The 22,951-nt window shown below is 36.4% G+C and overlaps 1 protein-coding gene across 2 annotated transcripts in view; it reads left to right on the top strand.

Moving 5' to 3' along the window:
- The window catches only part of ADSS2 (adenylosuccinate synthase 2), a 37,418-nt gene extending 15,571 nt beyond the window's left edge, over positions 1-21,847 (top strand). The window contains exons 3-13 of one of the 2 annotated variants that reach the window (XM_062490297.1): positions 1,424-1,492; positions 2,247-2,297; positions 4,555-4,621; positions 7,274-7,381; positions 7,656-7,737; positions 9,421-9,547; positions 12,305-12,459; positions 12,890-13,014; positions 14,029-14,126; positions 18,762-18,911; positions 19,662-21,847. In XM_062490297.1, coding sequence (XP_062346281.1) covers positions 1,424-1,492; positions 2,247-2,297; positions 4,555-4,621; positions 7,274-7,381; positions 7,656-7,737; positions 9,421-9,547; positions 12,305-12,459; positions 12,890-13,014; positions 14,029-14,126; positions 18,762-18,911; positions 19,662-19,714 — 1,085 coding nt within the window. In that variant the 3' untranslated portion in view covers positions 19,715-21,847. The remainder of the gene's footprint in view (positions 1-1,423; positions 1,493-2,246; positions 2,298-4,554; positions 4,622-7,273; positions 7,382-7,655; positions 7,738-9,420; positions 9,548-12,304; positions 12,460-12,889; positions 13,015-14,028; positions 14,127-18,761; positions 18,912-19,661) is intronic. The other variant, XM_062490298.1, reaches the window with a different exon arrangement.
- The last annotated feature ends 1,104 nt before the right edge of the window (positions 21,848-22,951 follow it).

Consider the following 22,951-nt stretch of genomic DNA (forward strand, 5'->3'; position numbering starts at 1 on the left):
GCTGCTGAAGAGCCTCTGTCGCAAGTTACTTGGTTCATAAACAGTCCAGCTGGTAGTGACTGTATACTCTGTCAGCAGTAAATCTGTACTTGATGGGATTTGGTGGCTAATTGCCTCTTTTCAGCTGTTACATTGTAACTTGATAATGGAATAGTTAGGGATCAACTTGTCCTGCCCAATACTTCTACAGGAATGGAGCCAGTGGGCATGGAAATAGATTGCTGTTGATGATGGGAAGTTTGGGATGTTAACTGTTCCTAGTTTTGAGGGCTGAGGCAGATGATGCTACTTCTGTTCTCTTTTGATGTTACTGTACTATGTTTCTTAAGATTATTGCTTGAAAACAGTGAAGAAGGATGCCCATTTGCTTTGTGTTCTTTGGTGGACTTGGTTGAATAGGAAAGCCCCCATCCTTTAACAATACAGTAGTTAGGAGAGAAATTCTTACAAATCCTCTTGCCTGTATCTTCTGTCTTTTGATCTTATCTGTTCTGAAGTTTTTTCTAGAGTCTTAGGTACGCCTTGTGTTTAAAATCTCAGGGGGAAAAAAAGGCTTAGGATTCCAGTGAAAGAACATATATATTAAAAAAAAAAATAAAAGGGTAAGGGCAAGATGATTGGAGTATTGCAATAGAGTATTCCTATTGTTTAGGACTGTATCATGAAGGTAATAGTGAAGGAGTCTTAAAATACTTTGCCTTTTGATGTTTAGAATGCTTTTATCAGTGTGGAATTAGGTGATATGCAAATAGTTTTGGATGGCAGATCCCTTCTTCAGCTAGGTGCTCTACTGGTAACTTTGAATTACTGAGTTTGGTATGGCTTTAAGATGGTTCAGTTTTGCTGTGAGAATGCTCCTTCCTAGGCATTCAGCGATGCTGGTGAATTGTATGAACTAGTAGTCTTTTTCTGAGCAATGTGACAGCTGTAGGAAGGCAAGCTTGCTTTTGACAGGGCTTTTTTTTGTCTGCTTTTGCTAGTCTCTCTCTTGACAGTCCAACCTCTATGTACAGAATGTTTTGTATCTGTTTGCTGCAAAAAAAATGCCTGCAAGGATACTAGTGTTTATAATGGTGATAGAAATGTGCCAAGCTTTTAGAAAACAATAGGTTTATAAAAATGAAGTACAGAGACAGAAGTTAATTTTAGATATGAGAAAGAGGAAGTTGAAGATTCTGTTACTGTGTTGGTCTAAATTGAAAGTTTGCTGCATTTACTAGGAAGATTCAATGAATGTAGGTAGAAATGAATACTTTAGGAGCAAATCTGGCTTAGACAAATTCTTAAGAATCCAAGTTGCATTAAGTTAAAAAACTTAAATAAAATACTCTGCACACAAAATAGGAAGTGTCTTTGAACTCTTTGAATTATTTTTTCCCATGCTCAACATAATAATTAAATTCTGTATAATGATTTTTTTCAGGAAATGGTGTTGTAATTCATTTGCCAGGACTCTTTGAAGAAGCTGAAAAAAACTTAAAGAAAGGAAAAGGTGAGAATTTGAAGATACTGCTTTTAAAATAGTTTGTGTGACACTCCACAAATGATTTAGATTGAGTATGCCTTTATAGAGGTTACACACAGTGTGTTTTTCCACAACTCCCTTTAGCTGTTGCTTTCTCACAGGAGTCTTGCTATAAGTGCCAGAGCCCTCATGGGAATGCAGATAAAAGGAATCTCTGTACAGTTTTAGAATAGAATCTAAATCAGAATTGTCTGCAGACATTTTTCTTTGCTTAAAAATGTGAATTTAAGAAGTGAAATAGCTTTTCTGAAGTATGTTAACCTATTCAAAGTAATTTTACCTCTTACAGTATTGGTGTACACTTTGATAACCGTGTTAATGTTAACAGGTGCTGTGGTAATCACTTCTTGATTCAGAATTCAATTTTTGGGTACTTCACATTATGTCTATAGCTATGCTTGGCAGCAGTCTGCTATAAGTGGGCAAGATCAATGGTCTAGATTATTCAGAACCAAAAGAGCTACTAATTGTTTGCAAAATAATTGAGTAGCTAGTAGCTTGAATTCTTCTTGAGAATAAGCTTTATTTTCTCAGCTTTATAGGTTGATGCCAAGTTTTAATTACTGAAATTACTTCTATTTTTTTGACTCTGCATTGTGATTGCTTAGTCTTAAAATAGATTGACTGAAGACTAAGCATAAAAAGTATTTATACTTTATACATCAGAAGACAAAAATGCTATACAAAACATAATTTAAACTATTTCATTTTGCCTTTAAAGGACTGGAAGGCTGGGAAAAGAGACTAATAATTTCTGACAGGGCTCATATTGGTAAGTTCCTGTTTGTGGTTTGTTTTCTGTTGGGGTTTGTTTTGGTTAATTTTTGCTTTTTATGGCTTTTCTACAGCAGTAAAAGTGTGATAATTTTTAGCCATGTCTTTATTTAGGTACTTTTCTTTGGATTAAGTCTCCCTGGGTTGCTTTGGTTTGTTGGAGGTCCTAGAAAAAAAGAAAAAAAACACTCGGAACCCTCCCAGGTTTATATCTTAGTGATTTTTTTAATCCTATTCCTTAAGCATCACCTAGGCAGGAAAGCAGGTTCACTTTCTAAGTCAGATTAGAAGCACAGAGTGGTCAGAAAGCATTCAGAAGAAAACTGGCTAAGCATTCATTTCCCCCTTTGGTGTAAAAGTGGTGATGCTTACAGTAACGTTTCTGCTGGGAAATCAGGTGACTGGGTGTGACTTGAAACTGATGGTCTCCCTACCAAGGAAATGCTTCCTAGAGGAGATTTTATGGGAAGGACTCTAGAGATAAAGAGAATGGCTGCGCTCCATGCAAGGAGCTCATCAGTGAAGCACCGAATCCAGCCTGTGCTTGACACAGCACCGCAGTTCAAAGTCTGAAGAAAAAATAGTGTTGAGTCCAATCCACCAACACAGAGCTTTAGAAACTCTTCCTGTACCTACTACATCTTTATTACATAAATTCATCCTTTAGATCAGCTCTTCACATACAGCATTGTTGCTGCCTCTGGTAGTCATTTTCTGAAGATGTAGACTGTTTAGTACGTTAAAATATTAAAGCTTGTAACATGGGGGAGAAATGGTTTTGCTTTTGGTTTTACTTTCTTTTGTTTTGCTTTGTTTTGTGTTTTACACCGATCTGTAATAGCTTAGTGAATGAACTTACTGACAGCTATTTTGGAGTAAATATGTTTTTTCTTTGGAGCAACTAATGAGTTTGAAATAGTTGAGTAATTCTTTCTAAGTTACCAGTATGTTTTCCGATTAGTAGAATCACTGTAGGTGAATTATTTGAAAATTGCTTGATTACTAGAAAAATTGTTCTGTGGTGGTTATATTGCAATGGCAGTGCCGTGAATTTTTTCACAATTAAACAGATTGTGAGTAAAAATGACCAGTTGCTGACTGTCACTCATAATCATTCAACCTCTTCACAAAAAGGAGCTTTCATAATGCCTCTATTTAGAAAGTTTTGATGGCAATTGGAAAATCTGTTACCGTGATAAAAATGTCTTCTCTAAAATGGGTATTGATCTGTGAATGATTAGTCTGTAACAAAAGGTCATCCAAAGGTAGGTTCACCCTGCTGGGTATAATGTAATTCTTTAAAAAGCAGGAATGCTTGGAAAAAAACACAAAGCCAAATCAGTAAGGCAAACAGGAAAACCACTCTTGTTCTGGAGATAATAGCATACTTACTAAGTCAGTCTTTCCTGTGCAATGTGTAGGTGGTTTTTAACTTTGAGGAAATAATACTTAAGGAAACCAGTTAAATGTATTCTGTTATCTTATAAACTGTTCAGCAGCCCACCAGTCTTTGTATTTGACATGAGTCCTGTAAGATTTTGGGGGGGTGAGGTGGGGTGGGAAGACTGTGTGTGTGTTTTGAGTTTTGCTGTTGTTCTGTTTTGGTTTCTGGTTTGGGTTTTTTCCTTATTTTGGTAAACCAAGTATTGATATAAGGGATACTTTGCATGATCTTTATCATTAATAACAATATAATATGTAAAAACATAATCAGGGCTTATGAAGTTGACTTCTGTTTATATACCAGACATTGGTGGGAGCTTTTGTATTTTCAAATGCGTTTTAATTGATGTTGCCTAAAACATAAAAATAAAATTATTTAAGAAATCCGTAGAATGGGTGAGAATGTTAACTTTCAGGTCTCACCTAAATTTTAGCACTATGACCTTTTTTTACTCCATGCTATTTCCAGGATTATTTTTAACTGCATTTTTTCTTCATTTATCCATGTATTCTTTGGGACCACTACAAAGCCAAAATGGCTTAGTTATTCTGTGGGATGTGTATACTCACTTTGTAAATGTTCTGCAAAACAAACACTTTAAAAAAAAAACCTCTGAAAAGCCTTCGAACTCTTCCCTGTAAAAAAATATAAAAGAGAACCAAAAACTCCTATAATTTAATTTGCCTCTCTTCTGTGTGTATATTTATTTTCCACATTGGTAAACAAGCCTAGAGTTGGTTTGAAGAAATCATAGCTGATACAATAATTTGTTTCACACAAATTTTCAATGCAAGTTATTTTATTTTCTTAGTGTTTGATTTCCACCAAGCTGCTGATGGCATCCAAGAACAACAGAGGCAAGAGCAAGCAGGAAAGAAGTAGGTAGTTTTATTTTGTCAAACATGGGATGACTTAGTACAAACAGGACTCAATATATTGATTGCATTTCTCTTTTGCTCTGTCAGTGGGTTGAAAAAAAAGTTATCCATGTAACTCTTGGATGTGGACTCTCAGGGATTATTTCTTACACTTTATCTTCCAGTGGTAGATTATATGCTTATTTAAAGGGCTCTGTCTTTATATTTTGCCTTATGAAAAGTTCTCTGGTTGGTTATTTGTTCGTTTCTGCTTCCTAGTGTTTTAATTGTTTACTGGAGGTATTTGTTTCTGTAAAAATATATTTCTCTTTATGAATATTGAGGTACCCCTTTGGCATCTCTGAATAACTGAAAGAGGTGCTTGTAGATGTTCACGTTGTCTTCTACGGAACATTACTGACCTTCTGAAGGTTTCAAAACTTCTAGAAACTAGCTTGCTCTGTCTTTAACTTGTGCTTTCCAAGTAGCTCACTAGTTCTTGGGGGTGGGGGAAAAAGCTGGCAGAATTAACAGTGGCCTGTCTAAATCTGGGGAGCATTGTAGTGCTGTAGACTTTTCAGATACAGTAAACCTAGAAGAACTTCCAAAAAGAGAGATTACATGGATGAAAAGTAATGCAGACATACTTGTCTGAAAAATGTTTCATCCATGATAATAAGCTTTAAGAGAATGTCTGATTTAGGTGTATCTTGCTTCACACAGGTTGCCATTCAGTGATGATTTGTCAGTGATTTTTACAAGGGTCATTTTCACACTTGCCTGCACTGTACTAGCTCCCTCCTTGCCTGCTGGTTTTGAATTTAAAAAGCAAACAGAACATGTAGATAGTATGGAAGAATATTTTTATTTTAATGAGCCGCTGTTAGCTATTATCAGTGTGTATCAGCTATTCTTGAATATTTGTGGAGCGCAAGCTCAAGTTGCTATATGACAATATTTGCAGTTAAAAACACTGTCAGTCAACAGCTACTTGAGAGAAGGCGCCACTTTATTGGCTAAAGATTGTTAGGGAAAGCCCAATTAATTTGCTTTAAAATAACTGAGGAAAAATGTTATGTTCAAAGCAAAAAAACCTAAAGTCACTCTTAAAAAATGCTGTATTTCTTCTTTCTGTGGAGTTGATATTCTGCACCATATGGTTTTCTAGCTTGTTATAATTAACCTATTTCCTCCTAAATTTTAAGGCTAAACAACTGTAATGGGGAGAGTACTACAGGCTATCATGGATTATCAAAAGACTGTCTCTTGTTTGTTGGGGACAGGGAATTGAGGTAGTTTGCTAGCGTGTCTTGCTGTAGATTTAACTACATATAACATAGTTGGTGTTAAAATTATTTTGTGCCTGAGACTTTAAACATTCTAAATGGTAAGTTTATTTTTTCTTCTAGCTGAATGCTTTTACCTGGTCAAATGTAGCTGAAAAACCACCACCAGTAAGGCTCATCATGTAGCTTCTCTTGCAGAGAGGTTATAGAAAAGCTAAATAATACAGTATATTCTGCTTATACTTGTTTTAGCTTCTGTAAGTGCAGTCTTCTGAATTTTTTTTAAAATTAATTGGTATGTCTTAATGAAACAAAATAAATGGAAACCAGCCCTTCCTTTAAAAGATTCTATGTGGATATGAACTTGGGGTGGAGGCTAGAGTCAGTTGTTTAAACCACAGTTTAATCTGGGTCTGGTTAAAGGATACCGTGTGATGCAAAGTTCATTAGAATGTCTTTTCTTTTTTTTGAACTGAGGTAACCATCACTCCCTGAGATTACTTGGTATTGAGTCTAATAGGAAAAATTCAGGTTTTTTTTCCAAGAATTTATAACTGAGGAAGAGAAAGCTTTCTGTGACTGATTGGGGCGGGGGGAGTGGAACCCCAAACCAGTTAAAACTAAGTGCACAATTAAGCTTAGCAACATTTAACGCACTTCTGAAAATGCTGCAGACCTGTTCACTTCTCCTTAAGAAGTTACTTAATGGATTGAGCATGATGGGGAAGTTGTTTGATCATCTGCCTGTGATGAATGCTGTTTGGCCTCATTGTGATAGCTAACTAACATGAGTATGGCAGAAGACATTCTCTGAAGCAGCTGTACTTCTCTCCCAGTAAAGTCAGTGCAAGCAAGTTTTGTATTATATCATCAAGACTTAAGCTGGAAAAGGCTTTTCGGGCAGGTAGGGGTAAGGAAAAGAATTTGAGATTTTCAGAGTCAGCTACAGTGGAAAATCCATATCTGAACTCTTAACATAGAGCATTTTGAGTGTCTGTATCACTTTCGGGTGTTTGGCAGTGTTTTCAGTTTTTCTGGCTCCAACTGAGGTATTTAGGATGAAGTGAAATATTTGTGCTGTTGCTTTATGGAGGACTTTCTTTAGGTCTTCAGGACAGTGTTTTAGAAATATGTTTATTTTGTTTCAGTTCATAATACTGAAAGATGTTTTCTTGGCATAGAAGTATGTGGAAGATTAACATATTTGCTTGTATAAACAGAGATATTCTGACACTAGGTTGCATCCTGAAAGTATCTTTTGTTTGAAATGCTTTAAACAAGGTTAAATGCTCACAATTAACAGCATTTTGTTTTATGCTAAGGATGGAATAACTTTAAAGTAAAAACACCTTTATGTCAATAGCTCTTTATTACTATCTTTTCAAAGTCTGGGAACTACCAAAAAAGGAATTGGTCCAGTATATTCCTCGAAGGCAGCTCGAAGTGGACTCAGAATGTGTGATCTTGTTTCTGATTTTGATGACTTTTCTGAGAGGTAATTACTGTACACAGTTTTAAGCATAGTTTTCAGTTTCTGGAAAGTACCCTGTGTAAGCAATTGCGTCTGGTTCCTGTTATTCTTCTTAATTAAAAGTTATTTTAAAATAAAAAAAAATTATTATACAATCGTTATTATTCTCATAATTCATTGTTTGAAATTGTTAAATTACCACATAACTGCAGATACGCTACCACTAAAAATCAAGGATTGGTGGGGAGTTGGGGAGGGAAACAAACAGAAACCTCAGTGAAGCATTTTTGCCTTTCAGGTTCAAAGTGTTAGCCAATCAGTACAAAGCAATATATCCTACCTTAAAGATAGATATTGAAGGGGAATTGGAAAAGCTGAAGGTAAGCCTGCTTCTGTCTCTTCTATTATATAATCACCCTGTGCAGCTACTGATATGCAAATCCCTTGGTGCGACTGATGGTTGTGCTTGTGTGAGGAGTTAAACTGTATCATGAGAAGCCATATGTATCAGTGTTGAAGAGTCTGCTGCTATCCTCTTGGACTGTTTTATGCAACATTGCAAAACTTGCTTTCAGGAGAGGTGCTGAGAATTTTAAGAAAAAAGCTTTTATGGGGCCATTTCTTCCTGACTTACTTCTACTTGCTCAAACGGTCTAGGAGAAAAAACAGGATTGTAGTTGGGGGACGTATGTTTCATTGCAAAGCAGAATGTTAAGTCCTGGTCTTGGAAGTTAAGAACTGAAGTAAATAGTTTTTCTAAGTAATAAGCCTTAAAAAAAAATACTGTCTAGCAGCATAGAAAAATGGAAATTGATAGCAGCAGAACTAATGAAGTCTGATTGCCAGCAGACTGGTCTTGTGGATAATTATGGATTCAGATTTGATGTTTTCCCTGCAGTTGGGACAGTTGAGAGTTTCCTCACTGGTATTAGGTTTTATTTGCACAGCATCCAGATTATCAGAAAATCTTGTGAGGTGTCTTACCATTCTACCCAACCTTTTTTGTTCATGCTTTTTATAGACTCTTACCTGTATGAGATTTTTTTTAAATCCTTAAAATGTCAATCAAATGTGACATTGTTTAAAACCATTGAGGTGTATGGGGAACAGTGAGGGCATGCACAATTACATGGAGATTTTTAAGAAAACTCAGGCCAAAGAAATCATCCTTCCTCTACCTTCAATTTTTAGAGCTCTAGAATAAAATATATGGGAGTTCTTAGCACTTCTGTTTGTTTTATTTTAATAAGGCCTGTTGCACATGTTGAGTTGCAATATTTTTACCAATATGTAAGTCTAGAAACCAGTTATAGTTGATTGCTTCATAATACTTTATAGTTTACTTAATGCAATTCAGGATTACAGACTATCTGAAACTCCTTGTTAAGGTGGAAACACAACATGTATTTGTAGCTTGAGGAAAATTACGCGTCTTATGGTAATGCACTTAATTCCATTCTGACAGACACTTTTCACATTGAGTAAATTGTTAAAATGCAAATTTCCATGTGTTCTCATGGAGGAGGAAGGCTGTGAAACAAGTGATAATCTGAACATTATTGGCTTCTTGCATCCAGCTACTCAATGGCATTCAGGCATTTGATGCTTAATTCCAATAAATAACTTCAGTTTTACTTAAAAATTAGAGCTCAGAGTTGTGTGCATTTGTTTGGTTCAGATGCCCAGAAATGGAACTCCCTGTGTGCTGTGCTGATTTTGGGGAGATTTTAAACACTTGGAAATGAAATACCAAATACAGTACAGTGATAATACTCATGCTTGACTATTTCTAAAGCATTCCAGAACTTAGGATTTTTCTTTCCTCCTCATCTTTGCCCCCTTTTCTCTTTTCTCATAGGAAGAGTGTACATATCTTTTGTATAAATCTGAATTTCATATTCTTCCTCTCTTTGTTCACATTATGGCATATTTAATATTTCTTTGTGTGCTTTTCCTCTTTGAAAGGAATATGAGCATTGTTATGAGGGAACAATAGCAATTCTACTCTGGCTGCCTTTATCATAATGAAATTATACTATACAATAGTCTTTTGTGTTATTCAGGGCTACATGGAAAAAGTAAAACCAATGGTAAGGGATGGTGTTTATTTCATGTATGAGGCTTTACATGGACCACCAAAGAAGATCTTAGTTGAAGGTGCAAATGCAGCACTGCTGGACATAGATTTTGGTAGGTATGGTCTTTTTGAGACACGTTGATATACACTTGTGTTGTGAAAAAGGAACATTAAATATAAACTCTGCTGTGATAAGCTGTCGTCACAGCAGAAGTGTTTTCTGTTTTGGAAGGACAGCACTCTCTATGACTAGGAAATATACAGGGGTGGGTGAGTGGGTGTGTTAATTAATTTCAAAAAGCTGCAGACTCTCCCAAGAGCAGTAATTTGAATGACAGTAAAGATCAAGTGGCTGCTCTGAGAGTGTAGCTATTACTTCAGCATCTCTCAATTTTCAGTGAAACAACTCACAAGCTTTTACATCTGTGGAAATCACTTGAGAATAAAAATGGAGAGCTTTGAGAAGCAAAGCATATATGCAAAATACTTCTTGACTTTTGAAAAATCAGCTTACATTTTTTTAAAAAGTCTTTATATAACACTTTTCCACTGTTTCACATTGTTGGGAAAGGTGTTGGTAATCTGGATTGCTAACGAGGCACGACTGAAAAGATTATCCCAGTCTATTTGATATTCAAAGTAACTCAGTTTTTCTTAAAAAAACCCTGTAAGTTTTCTAATAAATTAGAAGATTCTAGGTGTTAGAGATGTTTTATGAGATTATTATGTTTGATTATTATGTTGTAAGGACAAGGTAATCTGTGATCTCTGTGTAAGCATAAGCAACCTGTGTGAATGGCTTCTTCCTTTTGTCACATTTTTCTTCAGTCTCACCTTGTAATGACATAATTTTTTATTGTTCGGGAGATGTTAACCCCTGAAATTGGAGCCTGCTGTCAAACAGTTTTGAAACTGGCATGCACTCAGCTTTCAACCAGTATGAATTCTGGTATTGGGTATTTTCAAACATACTCAGTTTGAATGCCTCTTGTAAGAGTAAGATATGTGATAGATTAGTCACTGTAAGTATAAGTTTATATATATATAAACTTTCTCATGATAATCTGAATATTAGAAGACACATCCTTTTTTAACATGACAGAAATAGGAAGAGGCAAGAAGTCTGAATTCAGATACGCTTGTCACAGGGGAATCTTTGATGCAAAGCAGGTATTTGCAAAAATGTCTACCTAGGGGGGTTGTTTTCTTGTAAATTTATTATATTTTGGATTTCATGTAAATAGAAGGTGCAGGCAGTCTGAAACACATCAGGTATGTCTGTAATACATACAGTTTAGTTAGATTTTTTTCCTGCTTCTGCTGTGAGACACAAACACATGAGAAAATCTGCTCTCCATAGGTAGATACCCTCAGTGGATTGGACACTCATGCTAACAACAGACAAGCCCTAGTCAAAAGGTTTAGCGTTGCAAATTTGATTATTAATTGTTCTGAATGAATCTGTTGTCTGTGCTTTGTTGCAATAGAAGTCTTAATATTGAACCGAGTTTTGTGAATGTGTCTCTGTTGGCTGTGAGGATAGTAAATCCCCAGGCTTGCAGTCCATCTCACTTTCCTGGATCCTGTAATGAAGCTCAGATGTGCATTTGTCTGGGAATGGGGGGCAGGTGTGGGCATGTGTGGTCTTCTGTGTTCTTAAACACAGAGTAATGATAAAGCAATGCAAATATATCAAGCCAGAAGGTGAAAGTGAATAAGAGCTGTTCATTGACTTTGTTTTTGATATCCACTAGCTATACTCAGCTGTCACTACTAAGAAAAGCTTTGCTGCTGCGTTCTATTATTAAAAACTAATTAATGCTTGTAAACTGCTGTTAGGTATCACCTGTAAGCCTGGGTGTTTCTCTGGAGTGATTTGATATACCTGAAGCTGATGTGTGAAAGCTTACTGATCAATCTCTGAAGGATTTTTGACTTTGTAAAGCTGTCTATATTGCTGAAAGAACTGTATTGCTTTTAATTTCTTTCATCTTGGTTGTTCCTCTCTTACCTATCTCTGATTCATATCAAATGACATACAAAAAAGTCTGACACTACTTGCAGTTACAGTGAGGCTGAAGTATTTGTTCACAATTCAGCTGAGGACTGGTATGCTCAGTTTCATTTCCCACTACTTAATTAAAAAAAGGTATAAGCCTAAGGATTTTGAGATGTTTAACTCTTTTCTTTGCAGTCCAGCCTGCATTTTAAATGACAGCTGAATATTTAGCTAAGCTGAGACAAATTTCTACCAATAGATTATATTCAGGAGTCTTCTTTTTTTAATGATCTTTTTTCATTTGATTATGTAAACAAGTTGTTCTTTCCAGAATTTTGCATTTCATTGCAGTTTCTTTTCCTTAAAATGTGCTGATCAGTTTATAGAGTTCGTATTTTATTTTTCCTCCAAAAATTGAAATTAGTAAACCTCTATTCTCTGACCTTTTAATACTGTTTTCCTAAGAGTCTCCCTTCAAATTTTTGTTGTTCAACTAGTGAGTATATTTAATATAAGAAAGCAAGGCATGTTTTTCTGGTGTCTTACTCCAATTTTTCACCTGTATGATCATTCAGAATTCCATTTTTACCAGTGGAAGTAAGTAGTAGGATTTCTGCCTTTTCCAGTGAAGGTGGATCAGACAATGTACGTACAAAACTAAGAGCTCATGGAATATTTTCTTGACTGTAAAATACATTTATTGTGTGTTTTGGTTTTGAATGTTGTAAAATCTAGGTAAGTGCAGTGCAAGTACTATTTTTCACCAGGTCAGAATTTCTTGGGGGGAAAAAAAAAAACAAACAAACAAAAAAACCAGTTCAAACCCAGTGTTTTAAAAACTTTCTAAACCAAGTGTTTTGGTTTTTTATAGGCACATACCCTTTTGTGACTTCATCAAACTGCACAGTTGGAGGTGTGTGCACAGGTCTGGGCATGCCACCACAGAACATCGGGGAAGTGTACGGGGTTGTGAAAGCCTACACTACCAGAGTTGGAATTGGTGCCTTTCCTACAGAGCAGGATAATGTGAGTGTTACAGCCTCAGGGGTAACCTGCTGGGTGAAATAACTTGGTGTGTCTTGTCTGTCTTTTATTAAGTCAGTGTTAACAATGGTTAAGTGCAAGTACATAGGTGACAATGTGTTTGGGTGTCTCAATCTGATTCTAGAGTGAGCTTACAGGACTGCCAAACGTGAGTGCAATTTTCTTAGACATTTCTGTGGAGTAGAAGGTTAGAGCAGGAACAGATTTTGAGAAGTTTGCCGAAAAATTGTTCTCTTGAAGTAGAAAAACATTTTGTATTGCTGTCTTCATCCAAATGGACAGCCTTGTGAAAAACTGGAGGAAGGACTTTTAAGGTAATTTACAATACATTGTAAAATGTTAAGTAAACACCTGCATTATGTATTGCAAATCAGAAGAAGCCCACACACTCATGTGTCTTACTCTTTGTTAGGAAATTGGAGAATTGCTGCAACAGAGAGGCAAAGAGTTTGGTGTTACCACTGGTAGGAAGAGAAGATGTGGCTGGCTGGACCTTGTCTCACTCCGATATGTCTATATGATTAATGGATTTACTGCGTGAGTTGTTTGCTGAGCTTTGCTGGCAACTTGACAGAAAATCATGAAATGCTGTAGATTACTGTAAATTGCACACATACTCATTAGTAACATTTGCACTGTTAATATTGATCTGTTGATTAATCATTTTGATATTTTGATAAATTAGATGTTCCTCATTTTCCCTGTCATTAAATATTTTTACATTTGACATTTTCATGTAGATTTTTCTTCATGTAGATTTTTCTCTCCTTCCTTTATGGAGACTTCTTTTCTTAGTTTGTCTTCAAAATAAGATAGATGGGAACCCATCAGTATCTCCAATAGTATGTGTAAATATTAAAAATATGGATATGTCTTTGGGATGTTAATCAGAATGAAAGATAGATGCCTGAAACAAACTGGTATAAAATTTCTAGCAGCTCAAATAGTGTAAATACATATTTTATTTAAATACTTCCGTTTTTCTTGTTCCTTGTGGGTTTTGTTTTAATTAAGATGCAGCCAGGTATTTGTAGAGCCAGTGTTTGATTATTTTTCTGCCTTTGCTGTTGGACAGGAACATTTGGCAGAGGACAAGAACAGACACCAACAGGAATCATGCAATGAAATGGTCATTTTAAATGGCTATACCTTAAATGGTTAGGTATCTTGGCAGCACCCTCACCAGCTAAAATTATAACACTTAAAGCCATAGACAAGTTATTCCATTGTAGAATACCTGTTTTTATTTTTTTTGTGGACATTTTCATGTAGTATTAGATGGAAGGATGCAAAAAAAACTGTGTTTAATCCTTTTTTGTTGATGTCATCATTTTTTCAGTGGTTGTTTGTTTTTTTGGTTTGGGGTGTTTTTTAAGTCAGACCAGATAACAGGTGAGTGCCATATGAGTTATCTTTTATTTTTCTAAAGAAATAAAAATAAGTGCAGGAATAAATTTTGTTGGATTCTTTGTTGTTGGCTTTTTTTTTACACAATGTGGTAAGATTCAAGAGTCATTGGACTTGTTTAACCAGAGTAATGTTTCTTCATAGGTTGGCACTTACCAAATTGGATATCTTGGATGTATTTCCAGAAATCAAAATTGGTGTTGCATACAAACTAGATGGTGAAATCATACCTCATTTTCCTGGTAAGACTGCTTATTTAAAACAATTTAGGTTTTGGTGAAATGTGATGTACTTCTGTGAATGTGTTTGACTTCTACTTGTAGAACTTACTAGAGCAATATTTTACTTCAGCATCAAGCCATTAATGTCTTGCGGATGCACCAGATGTATCTTTTACCATAGCAGTACCTGCACCCTAAAGATAACTGTACCAAATACTGGGTTTTGTCTACTAGAAAGACTTGAAGAGCTGTATAAAGCCTGTAAAACATAAGTGTTGCCACTACTTGTACTTTTGTACTTGTACAGACTGCATCATCTTCAAGCTAAATTGGAAGCTTGTTTCATACTCTAAACTCTTATGATCTTGTTCCCACTTCTGTATTGATGCCCATTTTTAGCAGGCCATGTCTTCATTTAAGCATACAGTGAACCCCATAAGAGAACTGATCCTGTTGAAATGTCAAGTTTTTCTTTCCCTCTGTTACTTTTCTAACAGTCCACTTCCCTTTAATGATTCACAGAGCAGCCAAAAACCTACAAAAGCTACACAGTGTAAAAGAGGAACCAGGGGTGGGCCCATAGGTAGTTTAGGTGAAAGCAAGACTATTTTCTAATGTGTGACCAATGCACATCAGCTTAGCATGATAGAAACTGTAGTTGTTGAGGAGGACAGTGGTCATTTTTACTTGAAGAGTTTTACCTGCATGTTAAAATATTTAAATATCACAAGCCAATGTATTTATAGATAATGCATCTTGTTCAGTTTGCGATAGTTGGATATACTCCAGAAAAAAAGGAGGGACATAAAGTAGTACTAATGATTGGGCTTTTTGATTTTCATAATGTGCATATAGATGCTCATTTTCATTCTGTATTGGTACCTGAGGGTTAGAGGCTGGTCACAGGTTACAGTTTTTCATGCGGTATCATCATCAGAGCCCTTCTTTGTGGGTAAGGAGATGAACTGTAATACTTGGATACGACTGGCAGCAGGATTTATGTAGTACAAAGATGTAATTATGGATAAAGGAGTAAGTGATGTTCTGCCACTAGTCCTTGAAAATAGCACGTATTTGTTAAGAGTAATTCATAAGGGATTTTAAAAAAAAATCTTGTGTTTCTCCATGTGCTTGTGGGAGTTCTCTGATTTGCTGTCCAGGATCTTCAAACACAAGAGCCAGTTCCAGTGTGAATGCATGCTGAATGACTGATACAGGAAATTCAGTCTTTGTCTTGCACCAAACCAGGGAATGCTTTTCCACTCAGTTATTACCTGATTGATATTCATATCAGAACATTAAGGACATTTGTGTTTACTTGATATGGCCATTGAACGTAATTATGCATTTGAATTGAGAGCTACTCAGTAAATGCTTTTCCTGTAGCCAGTTGTATGACCTTGTGCTCAAGCCAGGAAAACCCCTTCTGTCAGTCCATCCTTAAAGATGACATAAGCAAGTGGCCGTGTTGTACAATACTAGGATGTCAATAATTTGTGGGAGTTTTTTTGTGGTTTTTTTTTTTTTTTTTCCATTCAGTATATGTCTCAGGGCCAGAATCTTGTTAGATACAGCTCTTGAAGGAGCAGACTTTGTTCCCTGTATACCCCTAGGTAACATCTGATCTCTGGTCATAGCAGCACAGTGTGGCTCGCCTGCCTGTATTTTTCTTTACTGTATGAACAATTAAGAATTCTGGTGGAACTTCAGTAGAAGCTGTTGACATGCTGTCTTCCTTAAAGTATCAGGAAGGAGTTTGAGCTGAACTTCTGGTAAGCTGCAAGATGCTGTCTCTCACAGTGCCTCTGTGTTCCACACCTCTTTTTGCTATACTCTCAACATTTGGCAGCATTTTCAGCACACATGCTGCAGGTTACCCTTGCCGCTGGCATAAAAAACAAAAGGTAATTTTATTCTCACTTCGTGTTTTGCAGACCATTAGACTGTTTCTGATGTCTACATTTCTGCATGCTGTGTGCTTGTATATTTTTTTTTCCCAATGTGCCACTGACATTTGAATTTAATTCAGAAGAAAACTAGTCTAGGAAGCTCTCCCTGGCAGACTTTTTCTTTCTCTCTCCCCTTCCTACCCTCCCACTCTCTTGGAGATGTTCATGATTTACCCTTCTTGTGAAATGACTGGCTCTAAATTAGAAGCACACACAGTGCCCACCACCTCAGGAAAAGCATGCCATGTTTAATATATTGTTCCTTTTTCCACCTGGATCAGAGAATCATGCAAGTCTCACTTAGAGCTTTTTTAGCTTAGCTTTGTGTGTGTATTTCACAACTGCCTCTTAAGCGAGAACCTAAAATGTCTTGTAAGTTTACAGCTGGCTTCAGTTGGTGTTACTGAGGCTGTAGTCTTTTGCTGGCCAATGACAGGAGTTTATGAAAGACAGAATTTCCTGATAGCTTTGAGCCAGTCAGTTAAAGAAGAATGTGAAAGCTATGGTCTAGTTCTCTAATGCCTCCTGTCGGTGTTCAGACATCAGTTGATTTCAGCACAGAAAGACATAATCTCTAGCTCAAGAGACTTTGAAAACACAGATGGTTTAGGATATTGGGAGTGTACTTTGGACAAGCTTTACTTTCGTGGTTGGTTTGGGTTTTTTCCCTGCACTTTTCCCCTGGGCATTTGCTGTAGATTAAAGAGCTGGCACACTACTCTGGATGTACCTTTGCTCTGACCTACATGACTATTTTCATGTTCAGTTTCTGGAAATTGTTGGAGGATCTTTCTCTTACAAAGGTTCCAAGGTCCCAAATCTGAGATATCTTTTCTGAGTTGGGAGTAGCATCACATCACTCTTCAAATTATGATATTATACTTGCTCTGTTATATAGTTAAGCTGTCAAGAAATATTGTAGAAACCCTAAAAGATAAATCCACTCAGTGAAAAGCTGAGAGAAATCTAGATAGCAACTAGATGTGATGCTGCACTGAGCTCAGTTTGTGGCTTGTCTTTACCACACATTATCTTATATCACGCCTGTTGGAATAAAATTAAAGAATCATTTGAAACATCAAGCAATGCATCCCTTCTTTTTCTTATCTCTTAAGGCGAAGTAAGGAATTGAACTAATACAGGCTAATGGAAAATTGTAGTCAATAGTAGACTGTTCAATACCAAATGCTTTCAGCTGTCTCCCTCTAACCTCATCATTTCTTCAAAGAAAAAAGGCCTGTGGATGTCCAAGATGAGGTGTTCATTCACTTTCCCTCTTCAGAAAGAGGGAGGCTAGCAGCCATCTGCACTGCTGAGAGATCAGTTTGTGGTTTTGCACTTTGAGTGTGTCTGTTCTGTTGTACGGATCACCTGGACAGCAGACAACACCTCAGTTGTTGCTGCTGACAATAAAGTGCTTATCCTTGGTTTCTACAACCAAGCATCCTTAATGTGCCTGTCTGCTCTCGTTGCCACAAGTATTGGTACAGGATTCCCTTAACCTGGGAGCACCTTTGTCCAAAACTTGGCACGTTTCTTTGCTGTTATGGACTTTGAAGACAGCAGAGCAGTCTTCTTTCAGCCTTTCTCAAAATACCTGGTCCACTAAGGCTGTCCTTACAGCACTGCTGCTGTTGAACTGTTGCCTGCATCAGGACGAATTGTTCAATGTGCTGAGCTTGAGTTTGTTGGCTACACAAATGCTGAAGGGGATTGATCAGCATGTGGTTTTGTATTTGCACCTCTCCAGTGGATCTTGCACCTCAAACCCTTTCCCAGGCTGACTAGCTGTCCTGGCAGGAGTAACTTGAACTGAGACACACAACATTAATTACTACATTACATTAATTACCGTGCCACCTTCTTCATGAAGGCAAGAAGGAATACCTGACTCTTCCCATTTTTTTATCAATATATTTTGATAATTTGCAGACTTAAGCCCTTTGTTTTGCTGCCCTTTGTCATTCCAAGACTAAATGTTCAGATAATTACTGGAGTGATACAGTTCCAGAACAGAATGCCTAGCATGCTTTTCAGTACTAGAAATCATCACAGGATTCGTAGTTAAAGGACAACATTGTAGCAAGTTTCTTAATGAAGGACAAAATATTGCTTCTGTTCTGAGAAGATGTGGGAACAGTTACTGTTCTTACATCCTTTGGGACTCCACACTGGTTGATAAATTCAATGAAGAGTTTTCTGACAAAGGGTCTGTGGGCATCAGAAATCTGTTGTCTTAACTGCATCTTCCGACTGTGTCTAGTAAAAGGTACACTCCTATGCCATTTTAAAATGTTTTAGCTGCTTGACATTTACAAACTGGTACTTAAATTTGCTTTCACAATTCCCTCATGAAGAGGGATCTGGTTCTCAGTATTTGTTCAGAAAAAAACTAAAAATAACATTTTGGGCAATTATTTCCCTGAAAAGGTTGTTTTCTGAGCTGAAAAGATTGTGGTTTCACCAAATACATGCATGTGACTGAACACTGGAATTCCTGGAGTCAAAGTCCTGATAATTACTGGATTTTTCCCCCCCCATGCTTATATTAACAAAAACCCTGACGCTTTAGCGGCTGTAGTGTTTGGATTATCTTATGGGCAAACTTCTTTGTGTGAGGAAAGAATAAAAGCTTTACCATTAGTGTTTCATAGTAAAGAATACACAGCATCCATGGACATAAAATTTTTGTTCCTTTGCTTCTCAGCTAACCACGAAGTCTTAAACAAAGTAGAGGTTCAGTATGAGACACTCCCAGGATGGGTTACGGACATATCAAATGCCAGGACGTTTGATGAGCTGCCTGTAAATGCACAAAATTACGTTCGTTTTATAGAAATGGAGTTGGGTGTTCCTGGTAAGTAGAACAGATTTTCTTCTTGTTGTCTGGCTTGTTCCAGCTCTGTGAAACCTACTTGATATTTTGTATTAATGAACTTGCAAAATACTGAAAACTAGTTTCTAACTGTGCTTATTGTGATGTACCTGCTGCCACTGGTGATTATGGTATCAAACATAAAAACAACTTATTTTTTAGTTGTTGAACTCAAAATTTTCAGAAGTTTTAATATACATTCCTTCTTTGGCTTTTACTATAGTTCTTGTTCAGTTAAGATTCTTCTTTCATTACTTGCTTGAGTGTCATTTAAACTGGTTATAATCAACGTTTAGTTTTGCTACTGTCATAAACTCACCGGGCTTATGGGTTGCTAATTAGTATGATGAATTATTTATGAGAATAAGAGATCCTGAACAGATACCTTTCTCTGTGCTCCCTAATAAAGGTGATCCTGTGGTTCTATCCAAAGATGGGAGTTAGGAGATGATGCAAATTTTTACTTTTCTGATAGTTTCTATCTTTTATCTTACAATCCATAAAAGCGATTAATTTATTATGGCAGTTTCAAGAGTACCTGTTTTTTGAAGTTAATAGTGTATTCTTTGAGAACAATAGATAAAGTTAACATTTCTTAATGTGTGAATAGTATATGCTGTGTTTTTCTTCAAAATATGGTGCTTAAAAATATGAGTTTGTATCTTATCTTAAGATACAATGCACTCTTGCTTTGTATTGCTTACAATAGAAGTTTGCTTTTCTCTCCTGCAGTTAAATGGATTGGAGTAGGGAAATCCAGGGAATCAATGATCCAGCTGTTTTAAAGATTTCAGATGCATGGAAGAAAGCACACTCCTCAAAAGACTGCTCATTCTTAAATGCATTAGTAGCCCGCAAAGCAAAGATGTTGGAAAGATAGATTTTTTGCATGGGAAGAAATGCTAGAGTTGATACCCCCAGATCAATTGCTACTCCTGAAAGAGACTCTTTAACATGAACCTGTATCAATTCCTGTTGAGCTGCAATTACCAGGACACTTGTCATTGTTGTTCAAGGTGCCATCAGATTTCTTTTTTCATTACCTAATATTTACTTCATAATGTAATTCCTGTTTGAAAATCTAAGGTAACATTGCTTTTATGACTGTTTGTCTTTGTTATCCTCTCTCTGCTTTTGGCGGTGTTACTTCCCTGAAATTTTAGACAGTAAAAACAATGCAGTTTTGCACAGATAGTTTTACATCCTCATTATTTGTATTCCTAAAGCTGTTGTATTCGTAATGACTGCTCTTGTGAGTGATTAAAGAGGGGGAGTCTGATTTTATAATGCTATAAATGCTGTCTAAATTATTGTGTGATCTCTTTTTTAAAAGATGATGTGATGCCAAGTTGTTATGAATGTCCAGGTTTTTTTAGCTGTACAACACAGGAAACTTACTCTTTGTAACTCACAGAGGATACTCAAGTGTTTACCAGGAAGTGTGCCCACAAAGTTAGAAAACTGATATTGTAAAAATTGCATTTGCAGTTATTAAAGAACCATTCTGATTTTGAGTTAAATGTTTTGTAATGTTGCTCTTTCTTTTCATAGCATTTAAAAAACTCTGTGCTTCTCTGCTTCCAAGGCACATATCTTAAACTGTTCCCCTAATTAAATGGGGTTATATTTATATTTCATGAGAAGTCTAACATTTTGATGCCCTTTTAAATTCCTTTCTTCAGAGTCAATTGAAAAATCCTTCTCTGGAGGATTGCCAAAGCACAGACACTTGTGTATTTATAAGTTGAAGATGCTTTAGAAATAACATTTAATGTATTCCCATGTATTTGCTTTGGGTGTGGGGTAAATAACAAACATTCACCTTAAGACATCTGACATATTTTGGATTATTGTTGGGAAATGTGGAAATGTTCTAGAATTATTTAAATTTATAACTATTATTATATATTCCAAAGAATTTTGCAACAACCCAGTAATTACATTTTCCCTTTCCAGATCACTGAGAATGACTCTGTTTTTACACACTGTGCTGTGGTATTTGTGTGCTTTTCACTTCAAATAAAACTTACCTTGTTTTCTAAACCCAAGTTTGTATCAGGGTGGGGCAGTAGTTTTAGATTTAGTTTAGTAGATTTTGGCTGCATATAAAAATACATGAATGACTATAAGAAACTTCTAGTGGAAAATAAAAGATACAAGGCCTTTTTGTGTGTCTTGAGTAACCACATGTTGCCTGAAATGGAATAATTTGTTGGACTATGCTGCTGCTGAGGTGGTTAGCACAATTTTTATATTCTAAATTGACACAAGATAAAATTACTTATTGTAAGAGGAGAAGACGGGAGAGTTGAAGGATAAAATTACTGATTTTTAAGGAACATTTTCTGTTTAATTGTTTGCATGTGACAGAGGAGTTACTAGGGTCTGTATTTTACTTGTGTAATATAAGGAAAGAGGTGGATACCACAGAATGCTGGAAAACTGGCAGATACAGTGAGGAACCTTTGTATCAGCATTGCATGTAAAGATCATTCTCATCAGTATTAAAAAGGAAGCAATGCCTTTTTTTTTTTTTTTTTTTGTGTAGAAGATGAAGATCTAGTTTTGCTGTCAGCCTTCAGTCCGGGACAGAATCATGCCATCCCTCTCTAGCTAAAGGACATCTTGAATTGAAAATCTTTTCCTAGTTCCCAGATGGAGAAAAGGAGGAGTAGAACTGTGTGAAACATAAATTCAGTGTTTATTTATAAGAAGGAAAAAAAGTTACTTTTTTTCTAGGCAGTAGAGGGAATTGATGTTGCAATGTGAACAATAGGTAATAATTACTAAGTATTCTTGTTCCCCTGTAGCTGTAGGAGGCACCAAGGTGATCTGTGCTGCTAGTGAAACTACCAGCCAAAAACTGTGGGCCTAGCTGGTTCAAGAAATGCATAACTAACTAATGAGGGCACGTTTCCTTCTACAGTCAGTGAATAAATAAAATGCATCTATGGAGCTGAGTTTCACTTCTGCCAAGCAGAGACCTTGACGTTGAAGGTTTCAGTTTTTCCACTCTTGAAACCCCACCATACAAACTACCATTGTTTTTCAGTGGAGGAATTCATATTCCCAGATGCAGCAGTATTCCTGAGCAATACAGCAGTAGCCTAAAATGGTACAAAGTATGTGTGCAGTATCTTGAAAGAAGCAAAACAGAATTGCCTTGGATGCAATAGTGATTTATATTCTTTTGCTGTCTTTTAAATTAAGCTGAGATTTTTCTTTGAGTCTTCCATTCAAGGACAGGCCTGAAAAGTTGAAAACATTCTCCTACCAGTACTGGTCCAGGTTATATGTGGTCTAGGATATTTTGGTGTATATTTACTCCCATGACGTGGAACAAATAATTTTTCAATTTCAGGTGGTTAAACTTGGCATCTGTAAAGTGTTTTCTGTTGTCCCTGCATGCTAGTTTTGCCCTAGTTATCCTGGAGTGAATTCTTGGGACTGGTGCACATTTTCCTTGTGTCAAAGAACAGCTATACCCTACCAATTTTCATCCTCCTCCAGGGCTATCTTTTCTCTCCCTTACTTCACTCGTACAAATGGGATGTTATCAGCAACCTGAGTGTGGTGGGAACAAATACTGTAAGTTACAGAGATTTTTTTCAAGCTTTGTGTTCAACTGTGGAACCATGAAGAAGAGAACAGCAGCCTAATACTTTACCTTAATCTCTGTGTCTAGCAGGGGCAAAGGTAAATGGCTTTGAAGACATACAGAGTTTTTTAGCTCTAGATAAAATTCTGTGTTCTACTACCCAGCTACTCACTCCATTAGTCAAGAAAGGAATTGAACTAATTCTCAAAGGAATTGCCCCACTCATTGTCAAAAGGCTTTTTGTTGTCTGTCACAGGCTAGTAGTAAGCTGTGGTAAAAAGAAAAACCTTCATACTTTGACAAGCTTCTATTTCTCGGGTCCTTCTTCTGTGCGCTCTCTCTGTCTGAAGGCTCTTCAGTTGCTGCCATGTAAGAGGAGAGGATGTCAGCATAGGATAGTAATTGAAATTGATTCTCCTCCAAG

The sequence above is a fragment of the Cinclus cinclus genome, chromosome 3 (assembly GCF_963662255.1).
Source record: "Cinclus cinclus chromosome 3, bCinCin1.1, whole genome shotgun sequence".
NCBI lineage: Eukaryota > Metazoa > Chordata > Aves > Passeriformes > Cinclidae > Cinclus > Cinclus cinclus.